We start from the raw sequence: 26,209 nt of genomic DNA on the forward strand, positions 1-26,209 counted from the left end.
TTTTTTTGGTAAATTCTCATCAAAGAAGTTAAGAAAATACCTCTTAATGGACAAATATCAATGGATGTTGGATTTTTTTGAGGTAAAATTCATATAACATAAAATTATTATTAGCCATTTTAAAGTGTACAATTTAGTGGCATTAAGTTGATAATATTGTGAAACCATATTACCTAGTTTCAAAACATTTTCCTGACCTCAAAGGAAATCCTATACCAATTAAGCAGTCACTCATTCTCCCTTCCCCCAGCCCCTAACAACCATTAATTAACTTTCTGTCCTTATGAGTTTACTTATTCAGGATGTTTCATATAGATGAGGCCATATAATATGAGACTTTTGAATCTGGCTTATTTCACTTAGAATAATATTTTCAGAGTTTATCCATGCTTTAGGATTTATCAATACTTCATTCCTTTTTGGCTGAATAATATTTTACTTTATAGATATATTACATTTTGTTTGCCTATTCATCAGTTGATGGACATTTGTGCTGTTTCCATTGTTTGGCTATTGTGAATAGCACTGCTATAAATATTGGTGTATAGTATTTGAATATCAGTTTTCAATACTGTTGGGTGTATACCTAAGAGTGGAATTGCTGGGCAATATGGTAACTTTATGTTTGACTTCTTATGAAACTATAAACTGTTTTCCACATTAGCTGCATCATTTTACACTCTCACCAACAACGTATAAAGGTTCTACTATTTCTCAATCTTCATCAACACTTGTTATTTTTTAATGTTTTTCTTGTGACTATGATAGGTGGGTGTGGTGGTGTGAGAGGTGCCAAATTTTGTTAAATATATTTTCCGTATCAATTGACATAATCGTATAATTTTATTCCATAGCCTGTTGATATGGTAGGTTACATTAATTGATTTACAAATATTCAACTATCCTTACATACTTGGAATAAACCCACTTCATCACTCGGTATTATTCTTTATATACATTGTTAGATTCAATTGGTTAAAATTTTGTTGAGAATTTTTCATTTAAATTCATGACAGATATTACTCTGTTTTTTTTTCTTACCTAGTTTCAGTGTTAGGGTAATACTGTCTTTATCAAATGAATTAGGAAATGTTGTCTTTTCTTATCATTTTTAGGAGGGATTATGTAAAAGTGGTGTTAATTCTTTGAATGTTTTGCCAAAATCGCCAGTGAAGCCATCTGGGCCTAAGGAGTTTTTAAAAAATCTTTTATTACAAATTCAATTTCCTTAATAGTAGAACTATTCAGGTTATCTATACCATCTTTGTTGAGTTTTGGTAGCTTATAGTTTTCAAGGAATTCATCCTTTTCTATTAAATTGTCAAACTTATGAATGTAGAGTTGTTCAAAGTATTCTTTAATTAACTTTTTAAAAAATAGTTTATTGTCAAATTGGTTTCCATACAACACCCAGTGCTCTTCCCCACAAGTGCCCTCCTCCATCACCACCACCACTTCCCCCCCTTCCCCCTTCAACCCTCAGTTCATTTTCAGCATTCAATAGTCTCTCAAGTTTTGCATCCCTCTCCCTCCCCAACTCTCTTTCCCCTCTTCCCGTCCCCCTGGTCCTCCATCAGGTTTCTCCTGCTTTCCTGCCAGATCCATGAGTGCAAACATATGGTTTCTGTCCTTCTCTGCTTGACTTATTTTGCTTAACTTTTAAGGACTGCAGGCTCTTTTGTGATATCCTTTCATTTAATTCCTGACATTGGTGATTTGTGTCTTCTCTATTTTTATCTTTATCAGTCTTCCAGAAGTTTATCAACGCTATTGATTTCTTTCTTACAACCAGTGTGTTTTGCTTCAATGATTTTTCTATTTTATTCTTCTGCTTTAAATCTTGATTGAAATTCTGATCTTGATTGATTTTTTCTTCACTATATCCTTCCTCTTCCTTATTTTAGGCCTACACTTCTTTTTCTAGGTTTTTTTTTTTTCTAACTTTTTTGAGTTAGGAACTCAGAGTATTGATTTGAGATTATTTCTCTTTTCTAATATAAGCATTTAGTACTGTAGCTTCCCTCTCTGTAATGCTTTACATGCATCCCACAATACTTGGTATGTTGTATTTTCATATTCTCTCAGTTCTATATAATGTTTTTATTTTCTTTGGAACTTCTTCTTGGACCCATGTATTATTTAGTAGTCTGCTGTTTAATCCCCTATTTGGAGATTTTCTCATTGCCTTTCTGTTATTGATTTCTATTTGATCCCACTATGAACAGAGAAAATACTCTGATTCAATTCTTCTAATGTGCAGAAGATTATGACACTGGATATGGTCCAGTTTAATGAATGTTCTGTGGATGTTTGCAAGGAATGTGCTTTCTGTTATTGCTAAATGGAGTGTTTTATAAATGTCAATTAGATCTTGTTGTTGATGGTGTTATTTAATTCTATATCCTTGCCGATTTTCTGTCTAGTAATCCTATTAATTGTTGATATTAGAGGATGTTGAAGTCCCAGCTATAATTGTGAATTTGTCTATTCCTTCTTTCAGTTCTCTCGGTTATTGTTTGATATATTTTGAAGTTCTGCTATTTGTAAACATACATTTAAAGTTGCTACATATTCTTAGTAAATTGATCCTTTTATCATTATGTAATGTCCCTCCATGTCCCCAGTAATTTTCTTTTCTCTGAAGTCCACTTTATCTGAAATTAATAGAGCCACTACTGGTTTTTTTGGATTCTTATTTGTATGATATATCTTTTTCCAACCTTTTATTCTCAATTTAGAAATTTCAGTGTAAAAAGAAAATAGTTGAGCCATGTTTTCTTAATTATACTCTGCCATTCTCTTTTAATTGATGTATTTAGGGACGCCTGGGTGGCTCAGTCGGTTAAGCATCTGGCTTCAGTTCAGGTCATGATCTCACAGTTTGTAGGTTCAAGCCCTGCATTGGGCTCTGCGCTGACAGCTAGCTCAGAGCCTGGAGCCTGCTTCAGATTCTGTATCTCCCTTTCTCTCTGACACTCCCCTGCTCACACTGTCTCTCTCTGTCTCTCAAAAATAATAATAAACAGAAAAAAATTTAATGGATGTATTTAAATTATTCACACATTAAAGTAATTATTGATACATTAGAGCTTAGGTCTTTCATTTTACTATTTGGTTTCTATTTGTGCTGTGTCTTATTCCTCTGCTCCTTGTTTTCTCCTTCCCTGTGAGTAACACCAACATTGTTTTAGAGTTCCATTTTGATTATTTGTAATGTTTTGGAGTTTATCATATGTACAATTGTCCTAGTGGTTGCTTTATGTATTAACATACACACATGTACTAGCCACAGCCTACTGATGTCAATACTTCAAATGAAGTATAAAAACTTTACTTCCATTTTGGTCTTTGCCCTCTCCATTTTTTAGGTATATTTTTCTTAAGTATTTCTTCTGTAGACATTCAGCACATGAGATGGTGGTACGTCTTTTACTTTGACCATAAATAAAGAAACCCATGAATGAAAAATAGTCTATTATGTTTATTTCTGTTTTTACACATTCTGTCTCTTCCTTTCCTTTCTGAAGGTGCTAGCCACCTTCTATTATCATTGGCTTTTTGTTTGGAGAGCTTCCTTTAGACATTTTCCAAGAGTAGGTCTGTTAGAAACAAATTCTTTTAGTTTCTCTCCATTCTAAAATACTTTTATTTCCTCTTCATTTCTAAATACAGTTTCAATGAAAATAGGATTCATAGTTTTTTTCTTTCAGAACTTGAAAAATGCTATGCCACTTCCTCTTGTCCACAATAGTTTCAGATGAGAAAACTGCTGTTATTTGAATTGGTGTTACTTTGTAGGGAATATATCATTTTTCTGTTTTTAAGATTTTTTTCATTGTCTTTAGTTTTTAGTAACCTAATTAAAATAGATCTTGGTGTAGACTTGAGTCTTTACTATTTGAGATTTTCTCTGCTTTGTCTCTTTTTTCTCTGTTCTTTTGAGTAAATGCTATTTAATTTAAGTTTATTGACTCTATCCTTCATGTTGACTCTCTATTATTAAGACCATCCATCAGGGTTTATAATAATAATAATTATTATTATTAATTATATTTTTCAGTCCTATAATTTTACAATTGGTTTTTGTAACTTCTATTTCTTTGCTTAGATTTTCTATTTCTTCACTTGTTTCAAAAGAAATTGTAATTGATTGCTGAATTATTTTTCTGGCATCTGCTTTAAGATCCACATCAGATACTTCCAACTTCTTATTCATCTCAGTATTGGTATTGGTTGATATTATTTTCTCAGTATTGGTATTGGTATAGTTTTCTGGGTTTCAGTATGGCCAAGTAACTTGTCTGTATCCTGAACATTTCTGTGTTTACGTTAGGAGACTCTTGATCCTATTTAATTCTTATAGCAGGTAGTCAACTTATTTAGGTTTGGAGTGTAGATTCTCACCAACCTTTGTTGTTTCAATAACAATCTAGTTTTCAGAGTCCTTGCAGCATTTACTCTAGTCTTTTGGAACATCCTTTCAAGTCCTGCTGCCAGCCACATATGTGAGAGTAGAACAGGATTCTCTCAGCCGCTTTGTGTCCCTGGGCCATCCTTGGTATAAGGGTGTGATAGGCTTGAACTGGGGAGGTAAAGGTTGATGCTGTCCCTGTGAGTGTCAGTCTGCAAGCTGGTGCCCTGATTGGGAAGTGGGGTTTGGGATGGTCAAGGGCTTCTTGCTGTTACTGTTGCTAGTAAAATGGATAGCCAATCCTGTGTTGTGAAGCAGGAAATTTGGACTCTTCACTAGGCCTCTGTTGTGCTTCTTCTTTCCCAGTATTTGGTTGGAGAGAGTAAACTTTTCTTGGGATTTTTTGTCTATGCCTATGGATGGTTTCAGATTGCAGGCCTTTCTTGGTCCCCAGTCCAGAATGGATGTGAGATGAAAAGATGAGGAAGCTCATCACATTGCCCTTCAAATACTGTAGTCTCTAGCCATTTTACCTTCCTTCTCCAGCTTTAAGAATTCTTTTACCATTATCTGCTAGATGATTTTTCAGGATATTTAATGGTAGTTAGTTATAGGAGAAGAGCAGAGAAAAGTGAATTTTAGTCTTGTTCCAGAACTGGAGCTATTTAACTTCTGTCCTACAGGTGGAGCACATCTGCCGGGTAATGTTCAGATAGTAGATTTTGTGTCATCTCTGAAGTTCGTCAGTAGTTGCCACAGATAGAAATAAGCCTAGTCTACAGTTACCCGTGAATTGGCTATAATTCCATTCCTCTCATTGATCCATTCCTAGAGAAGGTGACACTAGAATGTAATTGACCTTAAAGTGAAATTGTTATAGAATAAGCTTTTTACCTGAAGAAGTATTTAAATGATGTCCTTAATAGTTTTGCCTCATAATACTATTGGGAGGATATAAGCAGTTTGTCATAGTCCCTGATACATAGGAAGGACTCAGTAAATTACCAGTTATCATTACTGCTCATTATTCATTCAGCAAGTATTTATTAAGAACCGATTCATGCCAGGAACTAAATTACCTGTCCTCATAGAACATTCTAATTGGAATAAGAAAGACAATGGCCCACTAAAAAGTAGGTAAACAGAAGGTATATCAAAAATCTGAATTTCCATAAAGAGGATAGAGAATGGGAGGCTATTTTGATTTGTCATGGAAAGCCCTCCTGAGGAGAAGACTTTTAAGCTAATTTCTGAATGACAATGGGGAACCAACCATAAAAATGGCCAAAGGAAGAGCATTTCTGCAGAAAGGACAACTAGAATAAAGACTGTATGAACATATTGGCACAGTCAAGAAACAGAAAGGCCAGTGGCTAAAAGTAAGAACAGTTCAACAAAGACATAAATAGGGACCATGTCATACAGATCCAGGTAGGAAGTTTCGGTTATTATAAAGATCAGAGAAGCCACTAGAGAATTATTAGCAAAACTAATTTGAAGGGATTTATTTTAATAAACATACTAATAAACATAAGCTTAGTTCCCTTCCGGTGAACTCAATCTGAGTTTAGGGTCTGAAAGATTCATTAATTTTCAAGCTTACCCAAACTCCACACTAGTTTTCATCTTAACAAAACTGTGGATCTGGACTGCTCATTATATTATCTGGCATGAGGAACAATTCATATAATTTTGTGGAGCAGCCACTGACCATGCATGCTTTCTTCTATTTTACTTTATGATAAAATGACTAACATATTTTGAAGATCCATTAGTACATTAGTAGACCTGTAATCTACTGGGAGCCTCTGTGGAAATGTCAGGCATCTAATATGCTTTTAGTGCCTTTACCATACCCCTAATGTGTGAATGAGGACAGAAGGAAATGGTGTCCACCATGTAACAGTACACATGTAAAAGTAGGCCTAGACCCTCCTCTGTTTGACTTGCATCTTAATAAATTGCTCTGGCTAAATTAATTGGATGTAGTTCTCCTTCAAGACAAAGAATATCCTTCTCTATGCTGATGATTTTAAAATTATAAGCCAGGATTTTCCCAGAGTCCATTAATATTCTGAAGAAGGGTTTAGTTTATATCCAGCCTCTTCCTTTATAGCATTTTATTTTATTGCCTTAAAATTAAGAATGTCCTTTTGTAGCAACATGGATGGAACTTGAGGGTGTTATGCTAAGTGAAATAAGTCAGGCAGAGAAGGACAGATACCATGTGTTTTCACTTATAAGTGGAACAGGAGAAACTTAACAGAGGACCATGGAAGAGGGGGAGGGGGAAAGTAGTTGGGAAGAGGGAGGAAGACAAACCATGAGAGACTTGAATACTGAGAACAAACTGAGGGTTGATGGGTGTGGGGGAGAGTGGAAAGGGAGTGATGGGCATGGAGGAGGGCACTTGTTGGCATGAGCACTGGGTGTTACATGGAAACCAACTTGACAATAAACTATAAAAGAAAAAAATAATAAATAAAATTAAATTAAATTATTAAATTAAAGAAAAGAAAATATAAAATTAAGAATGTCCTATTTCAGTTCATCCCAACCAGAAACATTCATGTCACGTAGGCATAGTATTTCAAAATCATAACTGTTCTACTGCTGAGAAATCCTCTTGGTTTTTTCCAGATATGAATGAAGCACAAGCAGACCACATTCTGAACAGCTGTAAGTTAGAGACTATCACTGCAATGTTTGTAAATCAAATGATAAAACTCAAAATAGTGCTAGAGTTTCTTTATCACCAGCTTTACTATTTCCCAAAAATACATAATATCTCTGAATCAACACATCATTTAACACTCTGTAAGTGGAAAAATTCTTAATAATAATTGGTAATGCCTATATGGGCTCCTTGGAAATAACTTCCTATTCCTCATAGAAAGTTTCTCTGATAACTTCTTTTGACAATTCCCTATTATTTTACTGTATTTATTTTTATTTGACTCACTTTCTAAAGTAGAAAATTTTGCTTAGAATTAAATAATACCCATTTACTCTAATAGGTGAACTTGATACAGTAGGGTAATGGTTATGATATTAGACAAATATTTTAAGGATACCAACAGTATTTTTCTGCAAGAAGTAGTATACATTTTGCACTCAGAATTGTCAACTATCACTGAAGTAAATTGCTGTAATATAAGAAAATGACCTAGAAAGATAAGAAACAACAAATTTTAAACTGAAATTGCTTTTAATGTACCAGGGAGGATATTAAATAGTTTTTTAAGCTAATCTTTTTCCGATGTGAATAATCATCATTCTATTACATAATTTTGATTACGTTTTGAAGGCAAGGCAAACCGATAGCTGTTTCCATCTTTAACTATGTGCTCAACATTCCTTGACATGTCTAAAACTCTGTTTATAAATAACCATCTTATAGCTACACTGTTGCAAGCATAGCACAATCATAGAAGTTGAATCTCTATGTTGTACAGCTAATACTAATGTAGCATTGTGTGTCAACTAAAATAAAAATATTTATATTTATATAGCTGCATGCATATGAGAGTATATATGTGTGTGGATGTATACATATGTGTGTCAACTAAAATAAAATAAAAATTAAAAAATAAAATAAAATAAATAAAATAAAACTATCTTATTTCCTTCTGACAGGTTGTGGTAGAGGGAGGGAGTTTCCATCCATGGAAAGAATTGCTGGAGGTTATCCTGCAAAACGAGCCGATTGGCCATGGCAAGCCAGCCTGCAGATGGACGGCATCCATTTCTGCGGCGCGTCTTTGATCAGTGAGGAGTGGCTCCTGACTGCTGCTCACTGCTTTGACATGTAAGTCCTCGGTCTATACCAGCAGGAGAACCAATTTCACCTTCTTTTCTCACCTTCATTTCTCATAATTCTCACCCCTTTTTCATTCTTTTATGAGCATCTAAGGCCTCCCACTGGAACTCATGATTGTGAAGCAGGCTTAGGAAAAAATGACAGTTACTAAAGAATAGTAGAAAAATTAGAGAATCTTCAGCTGCAACTGAAAATATGCTCTCCATCAATCCTAACTTAACTAAGAACAAGACATCACTGTCAGAAGTTAAGCTCACTCTCCAGTTTTCCTAGGATATATTGTGGATTTTTAAACTCTGCTAATAGTATCTTGACGCACAAATTTACATCAGATTATCCCGTATGGATGTCTTCAGTGCCGCACTTTAATTACTGCATCTTTTTTGAAGATGTAACATATGGGATACATGGAGATAATAATGAGATACAGTAACTCTAGTGAAATTCATACAGAGTGGGAAAATATTCTGGGTAAAATGTTAACTAAAAATAAAGGGTGACAAAACAATGTATAAAGCGTGACTTCAGTTTGACACCTCTCCCTCTCCTCCTATGCCTCCCTTTCTTTCTCGCTCCGTAGCTGTACATATATCTATATGACTGCATGCATATGAGGGTATAATGTGTGTAGATATGTACCTATGTGGGCACATATGTCTAATTTTTATTTATTTATAGTCTTTTCAACTACTTTGTATTTCTTTTATAATGAAAAATAGCAGTAATATTTTGTTCCCTTTAGAAAATACAAATTCCCCTTCAAGGGGAATAATTAAGTTACCTTAGAATGGGGGGGGGGGGTTGTATCACCTAAATGAAGCAGAGCAGTCCTGGGGGAGACATCTAGGGTGGGACGACCCCAATCAACTCTCACCTTAAACAATTTGCCCTTCTACCACCTCTATGTCCCATGCTGATTCAGAGTACTGGGTGATTTTAGATCAGAAATGAATCAACTATAATACTTTTAATCTGTGATCAGTTATAAAAACCCCAAACTCTGGATGGCTAGTTTTGGAACAACTCTCAGCCCTCCTCTGATGAGAAGAAAGATACATTCGATCATCATTCATGAAAACTACGCTCCCCATAAGCACGACGATGACATCGCTGTGGTGAAACTTTCCACCCCCGTCCTATTTTCCAATGATGTGGGCAAAGTCTGTCTCCCAGATGCTTCTTTTGAAGTCTTGCCTCAGAGTTCAGTGTTTGTCACTGGATGGGGAGCATTAAAAGCTAACGGTGAGTATCTTGGTAAAAAGAACTAAGCAAAAGTTCCAAACCTATCTTCCATTTGAATGCAGACAGAAAATAAGATAAAAAAAACAGATATGGTGATTTATGAAAACTTTGGCTATTACTATTATGCAGTATCTATGCTTGATGCTTTCTTTATTGGTTACTTTGACTATAACTTTTAGCTAGTTATAACTTTCTTTTCAAAAATTATTAAGGCATATTTTTTCATATTGCTTCTTTCTGTGGCTATCTCTCTTTTTATTAAAAAAATTAATGTTTATTCATTTTTGAGAGAGAGACAGAGCATGGGCAGGGAAAGGGCAGAGAGAGAGGGAGACACAGAATCCGAGGCAAGGTCCAGGCTCAGAGCTGTCAGCACAGAGCCCAACATAGAGCTTGAACTCAAAAGCTGTGAGATTATGGCCTGAGCCCAAGTGGGATGCTTCACCAACTGAGCCACCCAGGAGCCCCATGTTGCTGTCTTTGATATGTAGAGACTCTGCTATGGTTGCATGACTCTTAAAGTATGTGATTTGTGAGCAGTAATAAAGATAAATTTCTGTAACGTGTCATCCAACTTAACAAAAACAGCCTTAAGCAACTTTTTTTCTTAAGCAAACAATTTACGTGTCATGCCCGATGCTAAATATTAAATGGGACCCCACTGATCCATGTATCTATGGAGCAATGTACTAGGTGTCTGTCACTTCGTTTTTATAGAAATCTGCTTCCCTTCAATATGAACTCCAAAGTTCTGACATTAAGTCTAGGTTGTTATACTGTCATTATAATCTGAGAGCTCTTTTCCTCATCTCTGGGGAATCTACCTTGTTCTATAGGCAATGATGAGGAGAGGGAAGGGGAATCAAATCCTTTGGGAATAGAAGGCCACTTACTGATGGGAGTAGAAATGGAAAGCATCTACCACTAGGGCAATACCACCACACCTCCTCTAGACCCTAATTAAATTTAATACCACCTCCTCCCAGAGTAGTAGTTTGGGAATGATTTGGGACTTCATCTGAGTCATTCAGTGCCCAATAGTGTGCAGATTACTAATCATATTGATCTATCTGCTCTAACAAGTTGCATACTTTCCAGAAATAACATTATAAATTTGTAAGACATGAGTCTAAATTTAAGGATTAAATATTTGATCATGGTTTTCTCTGTACTTTGAAACAGAGACAAGGACTAAGGTTTTATTCTCCTATTTCCCCAAATTTACCCAATCACATCTAATTAGAAATATTGTTACAAGACAGCTTCTAAAACAGAAACTTCTTATTCTCGATAGTTTCTTCCTTGAATAGTTGATAATGTAAAATAGCTTGTTATATTGTTAAGCACTTGAAGTGACTTTTTTAAAGTTGAGATTAAAGGATTATAAGCATTTGAAATTTAAAACTAGGCATCCTAGGCCAATTAACATAACACATAAAAGTACACATATAGAAACTATAAATAGTTTAAATACAGTTGACTAAAACCCAGAAATACATTTAAATTTTAAATGTCAATGAGGACAAAACAGATAGTATTGAATATTGCTGCAGCATCTACACAAAGAGGTTAGCCTGTTCTGAAATTCTGTATAAAGAATAGATGGTGAGCAGATTCTTTCACTAGGACCATTTCAAAAAGAATAAAAAATGAAAATTGTCATATAACGACCCTCTAATGCTTAAAAATGGTAAAGAAATGTATTCGATCCTAGATAACCTTTAATGACTGTAGAGGATTTAGGCTTAGTTTTTTAGCAAGATGGTCAATCGTAGGTAAGTGAATTTACTAGGGTTAATGCAGAGAATTAGATTTATTTACAATTAGTGACAAAATCCCTGGAAACCTAGATCTTCTCTTATAAGAGCTCCAGCACTCACTAGCCATCTTTGACATTGAAGTGCAGCTTGGTACCATGAAGGTTATAAATATGTAACCCTGTACTCTACAATCCACGCCAATAGCTTCCATTGGCTAAAATCTCAATATGGGACAGAGCACTATTATAATTGATTACATTAACTTTTTTTAAGTTTATTTAGAGAGAGAGATGGAGCATAAGTGGGGGAAGGATAGAGAAAGAGGGAGAAAGAGAGAATCTCAAGCAGGCTCTGCATTGATAGTGCTAGTCAGATGCAGGGTTCAAACTCATGAACTGTGAGACTATGACCTGAGCCGGAATCAAGAGTCAAACACTTAACCAACTGAGCCACCCAGGTACCCCAACATTAATTATTATTTAATCCTCACAACAGACATGTGAGATAGGAATCATTTTTCTCCTTGTACAGCTGAGTAAAATGATGCTTAGTAAAATTAAATAATTTGTCCAAGGCTAAATAGCACATAAATTGTGAAATGTTCAAATTCACATGTTTTGCCTCTACACCTAGAGTCTTTAGCACAGAATTACCCTAATTTGTTGGTGAAATTGATGGCACTGTCCTCCTTCCTCATCTCAATTGTCTTTGAACATTTTATAAATAGAGCCACCCATCTTTCTATGAAGGACTAATACAGTTTTTAAAATAAAAGTTGTTCAGGGGTAATGAGAATACAATGACTAAAATGGTACAATACACAATTAAATAGTACTTTTCATATAACAACAAATCAATGAATGTGTGGATCATTCATTACTAAAACATGATCTATGTCTTATTTTGGTATTGGTTACTTACCCTGGAATTTGTTTTGGTCATTTGAGCTATTATCAAAGTAGATATGGTCTTTCTGATGAAGCAGTAGGATTCCACTTATTCAGCATTAAAACTACTTTCTGATGAGACAACCTCCCTCTATACTGCTCTTCCTAAAGGATTTTCAATTCCCATTATAGCTGTCCTTTTTAAAGTGATGTGGCAGATTTCCAGGTAAGATAAGGAAAAGTATGACAGATTATCCCAGCTGGAGGTGGTGAGGAATGCCCTGGGTTGACATCTAACGTTATCCTCCATTTAGTTATGTGATCCTAGCGGGACTCATAACCAGGAGAGCTTTGGTTTTCTCATCTGAAAAGGAGAATATTCATATCCATCTTTATTAGTTGTTGCCAGGATTAATAAGATAGTGGAAGTAAAAGTGCCAAGAATGGTACCTAGCACATAGAAGGCATGCAAGAAATATAACTTGAATCTGAGCACTGTCATCAAGTTCAGAGTTCTACAACTTTAAGACATATGTTTTATCACCAATACATCCTTTATTAGATACAATTAATTAACATAAGCAACAATGTAAAAGATTCTTCATCTATTAATTATTTTCTTCTTTAGGTCCCTTTCCCAATACTCTGCGACAAGTTGAAGTAGAGATCATAAGTAATGATGTATGTAATCAAGTTAATGTATATGGTGGTGCTGTATCATCAGGAATGATATGTGCTGGATTCTTAACAGGAAAACGAGATGCCTGTGAGGTAAGAATAGACTCAAATCCACAAAAATGAGTGTGTTGTATGGAGGTGGCCTCAATGACCACAGACCCATGTCACTTCATATCACTCCATAAACTTAAGTTGTGGAGGAAAAAAGAGAGTAAAAAGAGGGAATGGGAGAACCTTAAGAAATACTCCTTATTTAATACCCTACTATTGTCCAGAACCATATGTAAAAAATGATGATCAGTTGCAAATTAGGGCTTTGGTTAGAGAAAAAGACTAGAAATAGATAATAGACACCAAGCCAGCAAGCCACACAATCATTGTTTGAAGTCACAACAACAACCAAGTAGGTATCTGATCCCTACTACTTGTAAGTCCCTATGGAATGGAGTCTGCAGATCCCTCCATGGCCAGGGCCATAATTCCACCAATGCTTAATGCTTTTGACCTTTAGCAGTCTACATCCAGATAGAATTACTCTATTTGGGAAAAGAATATATTTATCAACACTTATTCTTTTAAAGTATTGCCTCACAAATCATATAAAAACTAAATAAGTAGCATTTCCCCAAACCATACAAAACTTTACTATTAAGCATTTAAGGAAAATATCAGTTCTAATTTTAGGCTACTTAAAGGACTAAAAATAAGTAACTAAAATAATGAGGATTTTAACTTGGGCCCAACAGTTCAGCAATTCTTAAAAGATGAGGAAATGCTTTGAGAATTTGACACACATGAGTGCTTTACTTAAATGCAAAGGTGCCACTATTGATCTGTCATTGGTTGGCTGTAATGTAATTTAATAAATATTCATTCACTTATTCATTCATTCCTTTTTGTAAACTGCAAGGCAATGTGGAAATTACTAAAGGAAACCTAAACATTAAAAAAAAAAGCCTCCACGGAATCCACAATGAATTTACAATCTAATAATATAGCAAACAAGCAACAAAAAGAACAAAAACTTAGGATTTGGCCACATATTCTGGAATATAAGATCTCCTTCCACTCATTTTTCCTCCTGAGGAGAAGCAGAAACAAGGTGGTGTACAGTACAACAGAATCACATGACTTTTGGGCAGAAACAAAGTCTATATAAAAGCAGATGTTCTCTTTCCGTTGGCCCATGCGCCCATGCTTCCTTCGCCAGTAGCACAGTAAACTACTGAGGACCTAAATTAGCATGCGGTCCTACAGGAAAGGGGGACTGCTTTCAGTCACCAGAGTTTTCACACTCTATCCACTGAACCCTGAAGCGTACATGGAAAAAGAAGGGAAGGGAACTAAGAGCCAAAACTAGGATCCCAGGCCTGCTTCAAGCAGGATCATTTCTCTTATAAAATAAGTCCCCAAGGGGCTTCCATATAGGTTCATTGTTAAAAGATAAATTTAAAATCACCTGTCTAAACCTTGGGTTAAAGATATCAGGTAAGTCCTCAGGATTCACACACTTCAAACCAGTTCACGAGCGCTAGGGAATAAACCTTAGTCTGGAAACAAAAGCCTGTCAGTAATAAAAAATGTGCATTTGCCTGGAGTGCCTTTTGTATACCTTCTCCTCACATACCTATTGCTGCACAACAATATACCATCCAGGACACCTTCCTATCAACTGTTGTAAATAGAACAAGGTGCAATTCAAATATGGTGTACCTCGGTGGCTCAGTTGATTAAGCGTCTGGCTTTGGCCCAGGTCATGATCTCACAGTTCATGAGTTCTAGCTCTGCACTGGGCTCAGTGCTGAGAGCTCAGACAGAGCCTGGAGCCTGCTTCGGATTCTGTCTCCCTCTCTCTCTGTCCCTCTGCTGCTCACGTGCTCTCTCTCTTTCAAAAATAAATAAACATTAAAAAAATTAAAAAACCAAATTCATAGAAAGTGACTATATCTAGCTAACAGAAGATGCTTCATGGAGCATAGATTGAGCATGTAGTTGAGCTCTGAGATCATCACTTATGTAACTATTGTACACCTGGACTCAGGTTCAGTTTGTGCTCCCTGTTTAGATAGAGCAAAACTGAAAACTACACAAGGGTAAAATTGAAAGAAACCTTAGCTTTATGCACACTATTCTAGTAAAGATATTAACACGTAAGCAGAAGTAGTAAGATAAAAACAGAGATAAATACACAATTAACTCAATTGTGATACTAATACCAATGGTAAGTAAAAACAGAATTCATTTTACATACTTTTTATTTATATTATTTTTTGAATATTTTTAATGTTTTTATTTTATATTTGAGAGAGAGAGAGCGTGAGTAGGGGAGGGGCAGAGAGAGAGAGAGGGAGACACATAATCTAAAGCAGGCTCCAGGCTCTGAGCTGTCAGCAGAGACTGACGTGGAGCTCAAACCCACAAACCATGAGATCATGACCTGAGCTGAAATCAGACACTTAACCAACTGAGCCATCCAGGCACTCCTACGTACTTTTATTTAAAATATTAACAAACATTCATATGCTCACTAACTTTCAGTTTTTACTCCCCTTTATTTATTGCATTGACAATGTCCATTTCTTCTCCTACAGGGGGATTCTGGAGGACCTCTGGTTATAGCACGGGATAGGAACTGGTATCTTATTGGGATAGTAAGCTGGGGAATAGACTGCGGAAAGGAAAACAAGCCTGGACTTTATACCAAAGTGACTTGTTATCGGGACTGGATTAAATCTAAAACCAACGTCTAATGCAATCAATAATCATCTGTACATCCAAAATGTAAATGTGGTCACTAGCAAATTGTGTTGCTAGAATGTATATATTGTATCATGTATACCGTCATAGAGTTCAGGATGCAAATAAGCATGAATGGACAACATTCCCCTTAAATATGAGGAAAGCAGGCTTTCTTTTACATCATCTGAAGTGTTTTGCTAACCATGAACACACAACATGTGTCAACTCCACAATGATCTCCCCTTGCTGCTAAATGTCTCCCAGGATCTCCTTGATCATCTTTGAGTTCCTACTCATCTAAAATGAGGTTTCTCATTTTAGAACAATCTGGTTTAATCAGACAAGTACCAACTGGCTCAGCATTCTCTATTTTTTTTCCCTGACAGGGCACGCTGCCCTTCCCTGACTCCACAGTTTTTATATTCCTCACCAAATAATCCTCATTAAGAATTTGTAGATTCACTGTGCTAGACAAATCAAGGTAATTAGTTTTGGCCAATGTGAACACAAATGATGGAGCGGCACTAGGCGTGAAACTGGGACTTAAGAGATGGCCCTCCAATCAGTTTTTTCTCCTTTGGCCTCAATACACATTTACCTTTCTCTAAGACTTGAAAACCATCGACATGATAGTGCAGATTTTAAACTCTAAACAACTACCTAATATTTGCTTTGGAATAATGAATAAATCTTTGTACCAGACAGGAAAACTGAAAACATTGCCTAGCATAGATTCTTTTCTACACTACCTAAAATGCACTTTTTTTTTTGTATTTATAAAATTTTTAAAAAGTTCCTTGGTCTGTTTATTAGGTAAAAGTGAGAAGAGAAAAGGACTCTGAGGAGCTACTTCCCAATTCTAAAAATGAGAGAGGTTCTACACTTTGTATAAATTAACTTTTCACTTCTGTTTTATTATATCTTATTCCATTTTTTCTAAATAGCTTGATTTTTAATCAACTTCAGAACAAGTAAAGGACCCACAGAATAAGAAACCAATATAAATTAGATATTCATAAATCACTTACATGAGAAGCCAATATAAATTTAGGTATTCATAACCAATATGATACAAGATTTTGGAAAAGATTTTATTGCCTAATATTTAAATTTACTGTTAAAAAGGCTGGCATTCTTTGAAGTAGAGTATTTTTGAAGAATATTCAAATAATCCAGAAAGCATCATTGAAGAGATTGAATTTATATGATAAAATAGTTATTTTCATACGTATTTAAATGTATATTTCCTGACACTATATATGACTATGGACTAGTGTTCAACAAAACTCAAACTTTTTCTGTGCTTCTAAACCTTTGTTCCTCCCCACCCCCATTATGTTTAATCTGGTTAATGAAATAACTGCTGTGCTAAGATTTTCTTGTGTTTTATATCAGCTGAGAGTCTCTCTTAGTCCACATACATAATATTATATTGTATACATTAAAATATATTTATAATAACAAACTCAAATTAATTTTTTTGAATCATCAGTATATTGCTCTACACATCTCAACTTTTGCCCTGCTGATATTAGTCAGAGATAATTCCGTGTTGTGGGGGGAAGGTGGCAGCTATCCTGTGAACTGTAGAATGTTTGCAACATTCCCTACCTCTGCTAGACACTGGTGGTGACTCCCACCAAGTTGTCCTAACCACACACATATCCAGATATTGCCCCACATCACCTGTGGGGCTAAATCACCACTACCTGAGAACCACTGCCATGGGATCAATAGTCAGAGGGAAAACGTCACTGTTAAAAATCTTACAACCACAATTTCCTTACATGGGTCTGAGACTATCTTTCTTTTCCCTTTTCTTACAACGCAAATGTGTTGAGAATGCTAGAAGACCACCTATGATGATCACACTCCTATCTAACAGTCCTAACCAAATTAGGATCATTTGGAAAGGGAACCTGTTTGGGTGAAGGAGACTGTTTATATAGATCTACTGAGATAGATGTCTATCTATAGATAGATGTCAACTGGTGTATATAGATTAATCTATAAAGATTAAGAGAGAGATTTGTCAAATACCTAAATCCTACATAATCATACCATATATATATTCTATTTAATATTCTCAGAATGAATAAATAGATACTGACTAGAAGGAGATTTACATATTCAGCTGAGGCAGAATGGCTCAGTCCCTCATTCACTAACACTGTAGAGGGGAGAATAGGAAGTCGTACAGCACCACTATGCACTAAAAGCTGTATTATCTGAGGTGGTAGACACAGTCAGATGGGACTATTTACATTTAAATTAATTAAAATTAAGTAAATTAAAATTCATTTAATTGAACTTTATAATAGTATCAGTTATACTAATATCATTTCTAATACAAAAGAGTTAAATAAGGCTAATGGCTACCATATTGGGTAGGACAGAGATACATCATTTCCAACATCATAAAAGTTCTCTGGACATCACTGGCCTACAGCATTGTATGCAACTACTTACATAAATCACTTATTCATCTAAAAAACATTTCTTTTTAATTTTTAACGTTTATTTATTTTTAAGAGACAGAGAGAAACAGAGCACGAGCAGGGCAGGGGCAGAGAGGGGGAGACACAGAATCTGAAGCAGAATCCAGGTTCTGAGCTGACAGCACAGAGTCAGACACAGAGCTTGAACCCATGAACTATGAGATCATAACCTGAGCTGAAGTCTTTCCTTAACCAAATGAGCCACCCAGGTGCCCCTAATAAACATTTTTTTGAAACATTATGTGTCAGACATTGGATATTCTAGATATTGGGTAGACATTGATTGTCTATAAAACCAAGTCTTGTTCTCAAGACAACATAAAGAGGTAAAGGTATTTTTGATAATTGCTGTTAAAAGTAACAGAGCCTTTGGGTAGTGTGATTGGCTATGCATAGCATGGTGACTTCCAGACTCTTCTTCCTCTAGTGTCATTGACCCACTAGCAGAGAAGGTTCTCTGTATAAGCTATATCAGGCCCAAAGACCCATAGGGAGATTGAAGTGGTCACAAATGGGATTTTCAACCTTCTTTAGACAAAGATCCCAAAACTTCCTCAATAAATAGTATATTAAAGAATAAAAAATAGTTTTATGTTGCTTTTTAAATCAACAGCTAGTGTTCTTATATTCTTTTTTTTAAATGGTATATTATCAAGTTGGTTTTCATATAACACCCAGCACTCTTCCTTGCAATTGCTCCCTCCATGACAATGACCCCCTTCCCCTCCCCCCTCCCACCTCAGCCGAACACTAATTCAAAGGAATTCATGCATCCCGATGTTTACAGCAGCATTATTTACAATAGCCAAGATATGGAAGCAGCCCAAGTGCCTTTCAACTGGTGAATAAATAAAGATGTGGCATAGTGTATAAAATGGAATACTACTCGGCCATTAAAAATGAAATCTTGCCTTTTGCAATAATATGGGTGGAGCTAAAGAGTATTATGCGAAGCAAGATTAAGTTGGTCAGAGAAAGACAAATACTAAATGATTTCATTCATGTGTGGAATTTAAGAAACAAAACAAACAAGCAAAAGGGAAAAAAAAAAGAGAAAAACCAAGAAACAGACTCTTAACTATAGAGAACAAACTGATGATTACCAGAGGGGAGGTGGGGGAATAGGTGAAATAGGTGATGGGGATTAAGGATTGCGCTTGTGATGAAGACGAGCTATTGAATGGAATTATGGAATCACTGTATTGTACACCTGAAATTAATATTACAGTTTGTTAGCTAACTGGAATTTAAATAAAAACTTTTAAAAAGTTAAAAAAAAAGAATTATCCCTGCTCTAAGAGATCTACAATCACCATCAAGATAAGCCTCTGAGAAGTCCTATAGTAAATAAACTTGTTTAACCTAAAAAAAATTAAATCAACAGCTAATTTCTTATAATGCAGAAATATATATTAATGGCAACCAAATAAAAGAGTAGCAAATAATGGGGGAGCATCAGATGACTTAGTCACAAAAATTAAAAATGTCAAGTAATATTTTAAGCAAGAAGCCAACCCAAGTCAAACAGGGACTGGATTGTGCAATATGTTAATATTGTTTATTATAGATGAATCCAAGGAATGTAGAAGTAACAGATCACTATAATCCAAACCTATGTTCATTAAAAACATGGCAAGAAATAGACCAAATGTGTTACTATGCTGCCATCTCCTGGTCTATATAATTTTTTTTAAATATACTTTTATTGTAGTTGCATTTCAAGCTCTAAAGTTGCATAAGTTTTTCAACATACAGTAGTAAAAAAAATTTGGCAATCTTTCCCCAATTTTCTCCTGAGGTAATCAAAGTTTAAAACTGTATATCCTTAGGGCACCCAAGTAGTTCAGTTGGTTGAACATCCAACTCTTGATTTCAGCTCAGGTCATGATCTCATGGTTCGTGGGATTGAGTCCTGCATCAGTCTCTGTGCTGAGAGCCTGTGGAGCCTACTTGGGATTCTCTATTTCTCCGTCTCTCTATCCCTAGCACTCTCTTTCTTTCTCAAAATAAATAAACTTTAAAAAATTGTATACATCCTTTCATATTGTTCTGTTTATAAAAATACAAACATATATATTTATTCACTTATAAAGGGCTTACCCATTTTTTAAAAAATAGCAACATTTTATATGCACATATTCATATATGCATACATGCCTATGCAATATATATGTGTGTCTATATATACATATATATATATATATATATACATAGTGTCTGGGCTTTTGTTTCTCCCAAAATAGTGTACTAGCATAAAATATATATATTCCCTCAAAATCAAACAAATCAGATAAACTATAATGAAAGAAGCAAACATGGGTTCTAGGCCAGCAAATGATAATAAAAGTGAACAGCTAGGAGACTGGGCTCTCTTGAACTGAATTATGTAGGGAGGGTAGGTGGCTGATGCCTTAAGTGGAATACAAGAAAAGGTCAAAGAAACACTTGTTACATTTTACTCTTGTGCCCCCCAATACCCTGCCTGCCCTATATTGCCTTAACAATACATTCGCCTGCCTTTCAGACCAGAAACTAATCACAGCAATCCGGACTACTAACTTTGGGAGTATCAGGGCAAATACCTACTATGGGTAGGAGGCTCTAGAAAAAGTGTCTACTGATCGGATGCTTTCAGATATTCCTCACGCTCATTCCTCTAAACCCCAAGGACGGGTGCATTAAAACTTAAGTAGCTGGTTTCCTCCAGTGCTGCTTCCCTCCCAGGCCAGCTCTGTAGCTGCTCCGTGTGTGGTCAGCCTGCACCCACAGGGGGAAAGCCACCCCTGAACTTCTTAGCTATGCTGGAGCCCCTCTCACCAGCTCATTTCTAGGGCTTTGGTAAATGGGGTTTCGTCTTTGCCTTCCTATAAAGCACATCTCTTGCAGGGTCTTCTGGCTTCACATGACAGATCCATTCCAGCATGACCACTTCCCTCAGCCTCTTTATTTCTTCCTCCACTGTCTGCCAGGACCACTGGGACATTTATGTTTCCCTCAGCCTTGGCTATTTCTTTCCACAAGGTGTTAAGAGCTACCCCAGAAGCAAGTCTTCCCAGTCTCCTTGGGTCCTTGCCAGAGTGTTAATTCTATATTTTGAGAACATCAATGAATTCTTTTCCAGTCTTCCATTCAGTCCTCCTTCATTAAGCACACTCATACCCAACGCCAGGAACAGGAGTACTCTTTCCACTAATTCTCACAGTCCCTCAAGCGCACAGTCTCCTTCCTCCCTTATCAGACCCAACACGTTCTAGTGGAGTTACTGGCAGATTTTCAACTGAGGAAGGGGAAAGGGCTTGTGGTGAAAGCCCTCTCCAGTATCTTGCAGCATGGGAGAAGGGCTGGCTCTTACTAAGGAGTGAGGGACTACTGCAAATCCTCAGGATTCAGAGGATCTGTAGAACAATATCCTCAAAGATATCCATTCACTTAACTCTAAATTGCATTTCAACGTGCTAGGTTTTCCAAACCACGGCTCTGACCTAAAGAAGCATAGCAGATCTGCTTTGCCCAAGCATTCAAATTCTAAGAAACTAACTATTCGGTCTTCAGCCTGATGCTGAGCCATGTTTACTATTTCTCTGTAGAAGATTAGGGCCTCTTTGTAAGTGATCTCACATAGCTTTTAATTGATAATAAATGACTCTCAGTTTCTCCTTATCCTTCTGTAGGGCAACATGCAGTTTAGCAGTAACCAGCCAACTCCACTGTCTTTAGAGCACTCCTCCTTCTCGTCTTGCCTCATCAATGGTCTGAACCACCATGGCTGCCATGGTGCTCCCACCAGGAAGTTTTCTCTGGTCACCGCTGGTGCCATCTTCAGCAATTCAAGTCTCACCTTACGCCAGGGATTATCTGTGCCCTGCATGGTTCTTAGGGTGGTGTCCTCTTTACCCAACAGACAATGACATGAGTTAGTCAGTCCTAAATTTTCGCAGACCATTCAATCAAACCTCTAGGTGTGATTTGAGAGATTGAGGGAAATTTCAGTGAAGAAAATGGAATCATTCCTGGAAGAGTCAAAGAGACCCTAGAGAATACAGTTCAGGTCTGCTCCCTATTTATGTAGCAAGGAAGGAAGGAAAATTTGACCAAGCCTATGGGGAGTCCTCAAATCAAAGCTTCCCATCAGAAAAGTCCCACATCTCTCAGGAGTGAACTTGACTTAACTCTCTCTGCTGTGCATGGTTATAGGCTGGGAGAGGCTTAGAGGAAGCATGGCCTCCATGAATGCAGTGGATGTTTCTGAGCACAGCAACTGGGGCCATTTGTCAATTATATCTGCAAAGCAGGGGGTCCAAGAGACACATTTCCATTATCGTCACCATCCTGGGCCTTTGCCTAAAAATATGTACAGGGGTGCTTGGCTGGCTTGGTCAGTTAAACATCTAACTTTGGCTCAGGTCATGACCTCACAGTTTGTGAGTTCAAGGCCCATGTCAGGCTCTGCACTGACAGTGCAGAGACTGCTTGGGATTCTCTCTCTCCCTCTCTCTCTCTGCCTTTACCCTGCTCTCTCTTTCTCTAAATAAATAAATAAATAAATAAACTTTAAAATAAATAAAGAAATAAAAATATGCACAGAAGTTGACTCCAAAAATGGATTAGAGATATGAGAAGGGAAAAAATGATAATGTTAATACAAAAAAAAAAAAAGGAGATTGTCTTTGTGGCCTAGGATAAGAAATAGATTGTCAAAACAAAGTATAGAGAGTATTAACTATAAGGCAAAAGATAATAATAACAAATACAATTGACTGTTCACTGCTTCTGTTAAGTATATAATACAATGGATAGAATGGGAAAATATTTAAGATATATAAACTGAAAAGATACTAGAATATGCAAAATAATCCTGCAATTCAACAAAAAAAGAACAATCTCAGAAGAAATATGAGGAAGGATATGAAAAAGCAATTTACAGAAAAGAAAACCAAAAAGTTAATAAGCATTTAGACAAATGTTCAAATAACCAGTATTGAGAGAAACACAATTTTAAAAAAAGTAAATCATCACTGTACACCAAACAGACAAGTGGAATAATAGCAGGTGTAGGCACGGATGTGAACTTGGATTGCTGGTATTCACAGCCAATTTTAATTAAATTACATATGCATGTATGATGACTTCCAATTCACTTCACATCACATATAAATTCACTTTTAAATTGTATCCCAGTACATTTTCTTTAGATTAGATCAGTTAAAAAAGTTTTAATTTTTCTTATGATTTCAAGTACAAACCAAAAATCAAGAACATAGGAATTTTTCATTTGACAAGAGTTTAGCTAAGAGAGTAGGAGATTCATGGCAGAAAGAAAAACAACAATATGTTATTAAGTAATGCTGCCCATCCCCACCGTCTGCAGAATCAATGACCCATCTCTATTTAATTGCCAAAGGTAGGAGAGCTTTTCTCCATTTGAATAAATTGCCAGAGGTTGTTAGAAAAGCAGTCATGGATTACTCTAGCATCTATGCAAAATAACCAACATAGATTTCATCTCTCAGAGTAATAGGCAACAAGGAGAGAAAGGTTTTATGTATTAATCTAATTTAAACAGATTGTCATATTTATAACGAATACTTGCATCTAACTCCACTAACTGGTAACTTTGATTGAAATGTTAGCACATTCTCTTTGGTCTACTTAATTAAGTGTGGACAATATGATAGCTATGCCTCTAATATTCCTAGGTTACTATTCAATCAATCCATGCACTTTCTTTAGCATGGAGCATGACAAATAGTCTCCTCTTGGAGGAGGACTATCTATCAAGATTTACAGAAATGTTGAGTAATTGGAATTCAGATATGACCTGCTCACATCAATCAGAACTGCTTCACAGCAATTTGTTTCTCATATTAGCTTCAGCATAAAATTCATTTAAAATAAATGGTTCCACGGCTTTATCTCCACTCATCCCAAATAACTGTTGGAATTCATTGTTGTAGGAAGATACTTGTTAGATTTTGTGACCCAGTTCAATAGGAACAGGAAGAGAGGTGGGGTGTAGATCCTTGTGTAAGTAAGATTTTGTAAAGAATAAGTGCAGGTCATGACAATTCAATTGATGTGGGATACTCAGAAATGGATGGAAAGGAACCAGAGCACAATATGTTGTTCAGTTATATAAAGTTTAAGATTTCAGAAACAGATTCACACAGTTCACAGTGTGAGCAGGAGACAGAACTTTAATGTAGAAGAATTATAGCAAATATTTAGAGATTTGTAGGTCAAATGCATACAGGTGTTATTTTAATCTGTGGCAGTGGATTAAAAAACATAGGTGACAACTTCTTGATATTGAATTAGGCAATTATTTTTTTAGATGTGACACTAAAAAAATAAGCACCAAAAGAAAAAAACTGACAAACTGGACTACATCACAATTTAAAACTTTTGTATGTCAGAAAATGCTAACAACAGAGTGAAAGGGCAACTCTCATGAAATGAAATATTTCTAATATTTGCAAAAGCTATTTGCAAATCATATATCTGGTAAGGGATTAATAGCCAGAATATCTACAGAACTTCTACAATGCAACAACTAAAAACCTAGCAACCCAATTTTAAAAGGGGCAAAATACTTGAATAGATATTTCTCCAAAGAAGATATACAAATGGTAATATGTACATGATAAAACTCTCAGCATTACTAATAATAGATAAATGCAAATAAAAACCACAATGAGATACCGGTTCACATAATAATGGGTATTAGGATAGAAAAAAAACATAGGGTAGTCAAATTAATAGAAACAAAAAGTAGAATGGTGGTTGCCGGGGACTAGGGGAAGAGGGAACTAGGAAAGTAACATGTAAGAGGCACAGTGTTTCAGTTTTAGAAGACAAAAAATTCTAAAGATGGAAAATGGTGGTTGTTGCAAACAATGTGCGTGTACTTGATGCCAAAGAACCAAACACTTACAAATGACTAAAATAATTTGTTCTAGTTTTCCAAAATATGCTCTTGATATTTTAATGGGGTTGGCCTTAAACCTGTAAATTGCTTTGTGTAGTACACACATTTTAACAATATTTGTTCTTCCAATCCATGAGCATGGAATGTCTTCCCATTTCTCTGCATCATCTTCAATGTCTTTTATCAATGTTTTACAGCTTTCAGAGTACAGGTCTTTTACTCCTTTGGTTAAGTTTATTCCTAGGTATTTTATTATTTTTGTTTCAATTGTAAATGGGATTGATTTCTTAATTTCTCTTTCTTCTGCTTCATTATTAGTGTATAGAAATGCAACAGATTTCTGTCATTAATTTTGTATCCTGCAACCTTACTGAATTCTTTTACCAGCTCTAACAGTATTTGTGGAGTCTTTAGGGTTTTCTATATATAATACCTTGTCATCTGCAAATAGTGAAAGTTTTACTTCTTCCTCACTAATGTGGATGCATTTTATTCCTTCCTCTTACCTGATTGCTATGGCTAGGACTTCCAGTATTATGTTAAATACAAGTGGGGAGAGTGGACGTCCTTGTCTTATTCCTGACCTTCAGGGAAAAGCTCTGTTTTCCCCATTGAGGAAGATGTTAGCTGTGGGTTTTTCATAAAAGGACTTTATTATGTTGAGGTAGGTTCCCTCTAAACCTGCTTTGTTGAGAGTTTTTATCATGAATGGATGTTGTACTTTGTCAAATGCTTTTTCTGCATCTAGTGAAATGATCATATGGCTTTCATCCTCTTACTGATGTGATGTATCATGTTGATTGATTTGTGAATATTGAAATACTCTTGAATCCTAGAAATAAATCCCACTTGGTTATGAGGAATGAATTTTTTAATGTATTGTGGGATTCAGTTGGCTAATATTTTATTGAGGATTTTTGCATCTATGTTTATCAGTACTGGCCTGTAATTCTCTTTTATTGTGTCTTTATCTGGTTTTGGAATCAGGGTAATGCTAATCTCATAGAAGAAATTTGGAAGTTTTCCTTCCTCTTCTATTTTTTGTGATATGTATGTTTTATTACAACAAAGAACAGGAAAGAGACAGCAAAAGAGGGAACACAGAACAGAAAAGATATGTCAAGACTGAAGCAGAAACAAGTTGCCAGATACAGGCCAAGGAACTCGTGGAGCCACCAGAAGTAGAAAGAGCAATTCTTCCTTGAGTCCTTGGAAGGAGTGTCATCTTACTGACACCTTAATTTTTGAT

General features: G+C 35.8%; 1 protein-coding gene across 1 annotated transcript in view; it reads left to right on the forward strand.

The window, feature by feature from the left end:
* The window catches only part of LOC115301917 (transmembrane protease serine 11G-like), a 37,106-nt gene extending 21,558 nt beyond the window's left edge, over positions 1-15,548 (forward strand). The window contains exons 7-11 of the mRNA XM_029951935.1: positions 7,052-7,090; positions 8,048-8,219; positions 9,214-9,473; positions 12,749-12,891; positions 15,390-15,548. Coding sequence (XP_029807795.1) covers positions 7,052-7,090; positions 8,048-8,219; positions 9,214-9,473; positions 12,749-12,891; positions 15,390-15,548 — 773 coding nt within the window. The remainder of the gene's footprint in view (positions 1-7,051; positions 7,091-8,047; positions 8,220-9,213; positions 9,474-12,748; positions 12,892-15,389) is intronic.
* Positions 15,549-26,209: the final 10,661 nt, after the last annotated feature.

Source organism: Suricata suricatta, chromosome 1 (assembly GCF_006229205.1).
Source record: "Suricata suricatta isolate VVHF042 chromosome 1, meerkat_22Aug2017_6uvM2_HiC, whole genome shotgun sequence".
Classification (NCBI taxonomy): domain Eukaryota; kingdom Metazoa; phylum Chordata; class Mammalia; order Carnivora; family Herpestidae; genus Suricata; species Suricata suricatta.